A 2,401-nucleotide genomic window follows, 5' to 3' on the forward strand; every position below is an offset into this window, starting at 1 on the left:
ATTTTCACGTTTTGGAGTCTCCCGCATTATAATTAGCAATGTGGGTTCACATTTTTAAAAATTTAACTTTGACAAATTGCTTAAACGGTACGACATTAACCACCGCATAACCACTCCATATCATTCTCAAACGAGTGGCCAAGTGGAGGTTTTCAATAGGCAAATCAAATAGATTTTGCAAAATATAGTAAAATCCTATTGTAAGGATTAGTCAATTAAATTAAATGATGCATTATGGGCTTACCATACGATATTTAAAACGCCTATCGGAACCACCCCTTATCGGTTGGTTTAGGGGAAGGGGTGTCATTTACCTATGGAACTTGCCTATCGTGCGTTATGGGTGGTAAAGAATATTCATCTAGATTATGAGTGTGCAGGTAAACAAAGGAAGTTAAATTTGTGTGAGCTAGAGGAGTTGAGAAATGAAGCGTATGAATGTGAATCATCATATAAAGACAAAATGAAGAGAGTGCATGATGCTAAGTTGAGGAGAAAGATGCTTGAGGAAGGTCAACATGTTTGGTTGTATAACTCGCGATTGAAGCTTTTCTTGGGTAAGTTGAAGAGCAAATGGGCGGGACCGTATCAAGTTAAGCGAGTTGGTAAATTTGATGAAATGGAAAATGAGGATGTTGATGATCATTTAATGCAAGTTGTCAATGGACATTGGTTAAAGCCTTATTTGGAAAATGCAGATTTGAATAAGAGCATACACAAGTCGGAGGTTTGCTTCGTTGCAGACGAACCGACGTATTCGGTTGACTGAGAACCAAGAGGTATCTAGCTATAGACACTAAATTCAGCGCTAACCAAGAGGTAACCCGGCCTTGTAAGTGTATACTATTGTATTACGAGTCTTTTTTTTAGTAATTGTTTACCTGTAGTGTGCAGAGTATCTCAAAAATCGAGTGTGGGGAAAATGCATTTAGAACTGTATTCAGGTAGTGTGGTAAGTTATATAACCATCACGCAGAGTTTTAGGTATGCGTTTGGTGTTCACGTGTTGAAAAAATGGTTAAAGAAATCAAGAAAGTTAAAAGTTTTGAAAGATAGAAAAATTTTCAACATCTAACATCGTCAAATTTCCCTGTAAAAGTGTCTGTTCGCGTGGCCGCTAACGGATGATCCATTAGTCCTTCGCGCTACGCGAAGGACAGATAATCCACAATAAAATCACGCGAAGATGTCTTCATATAATGTTCGCGTGACGTGAACTATTTCAAAATTTCAGAAAAAAATAATTTGCATAACGGTGGTAAATGGGAACCACCACCAATTTCAACCCTTACCTCCAACACAATCCATCGCCATTCCATTCACCTTATCATAAAAATTCAACTTCTTTCACCTTATTATACACACAACACCACCACCACCGCCGGACGCCGTATACTCACCGCCGCAGTTCAACTTCACCACCACTGTCCGTGATCCCTAATAATACTATACTGGGTGATTTTGTGTTTCATCGCCAGCAGGTATGTGATTACAAATGTTGGTGGGAGGTTATTAATTGGGTTTAATGTTCAATAATCTTGCTTATAGGTGTTGGGTTTTGACGGGTTTGGTTACTGCTGGTTTGATAAAAATTGGATATGGTTGTGATCTAAGACCTATGTTGGGTTGTTTTGGGGTGTTAGATCAGTTCCGAGCTTTATCATGTTTTGAAAAGTGAGAGTTAATGTTTTAGTATATTTATTGACACTGAATAGGGTTATTTGTCTGGGTTTAACCGAATTTAAGTATTTTTGGTTGTCGGGTTAAGTTTGTAAGTCATCATGATGCTATGCGGTATGTCGAATGGGTCATGTGTGAGTAAAAGTTATGTTATGATTAGGGCGTGGGGTTGGTTTCCAACAAAGTTTAATTACAGTTGGGTCGGGTTGGTAAATTTATGAAGTGTAACATTTGAACGTCGGGGTAAACTAATATCTAATTTGTCTTAGGAAAGTTTGTCGTGTTGTTAGTTGGTCGGCAATGAATTTTATTATTCAAACTTTAAACGAATAAAGTTTAACCGCCCATATTCAATCTCCATTCGGGCGGGTAAACTAGGTTTTATAAACTTTTACTTTTGCATTCCCGAAAGTTTTATTTTATTTGTATTTTTTACTTCTATTATAGTTTATAGATTTTATTTTTAGTTTATTGACATGGTGACAACCGCAACCGAAATGCTATACGGTCGTCACCAAGAGTTGTTTATGACACGATCTGATTATGTGAGTTACAATTTTATAGATATGTCATAGGTGCCAGGGGTTCGGGGCCGCTAGACGTAAGCGACCCCGTAGACAGCCAGAGTTTGACCCGGAGGCCTAACAGTATAGGCGAAATATTCGGTATGATGTGTTGGAAATCCTGGTTTAGGAGGCTGCGACTGAGTATATAATGGGAG

General features: G+C 38.2%; 1 protein-coding gene across 1 annotated transcript; it reads left to right on the forward strand.

Annotated features, from left to right (window-relative positions):
- The first annotated feature begins 316 nt into the window (after positions 1–316).
- LOC143624893 (uncharacterized) lies at positions 317–769 on the forward strand. The gene has a single exon (XM_077095391.1). The coding sequence runs from the start codon at positions 317–319 to the stop codon at positions 767–769; it is 453 nt and encodes a 150-aa protein (XP_076951506.1).
- Positions 770–2,401: the final 1,632 nt, after the last annotated feature.

The sequence above is a fragment of the Bidens hawaiensis genome, unplaced genomic scaffold (assembly GCF_021521415.1).
Source record: "Bidens hawaiensis isolate Kalapana, Puna unplaced genomic scaffold, B.hawaiensis_p1.1 tig00003988_1, whole genome shotgun sequence".
Taxonomy (NCBI): domain Eukaryota; kingdom Viridiplantae; phylum Streptophyta; class Magnoliopsida; order Asterales; family Asteraceae; genus Bidens; species Bidens hawaiensis.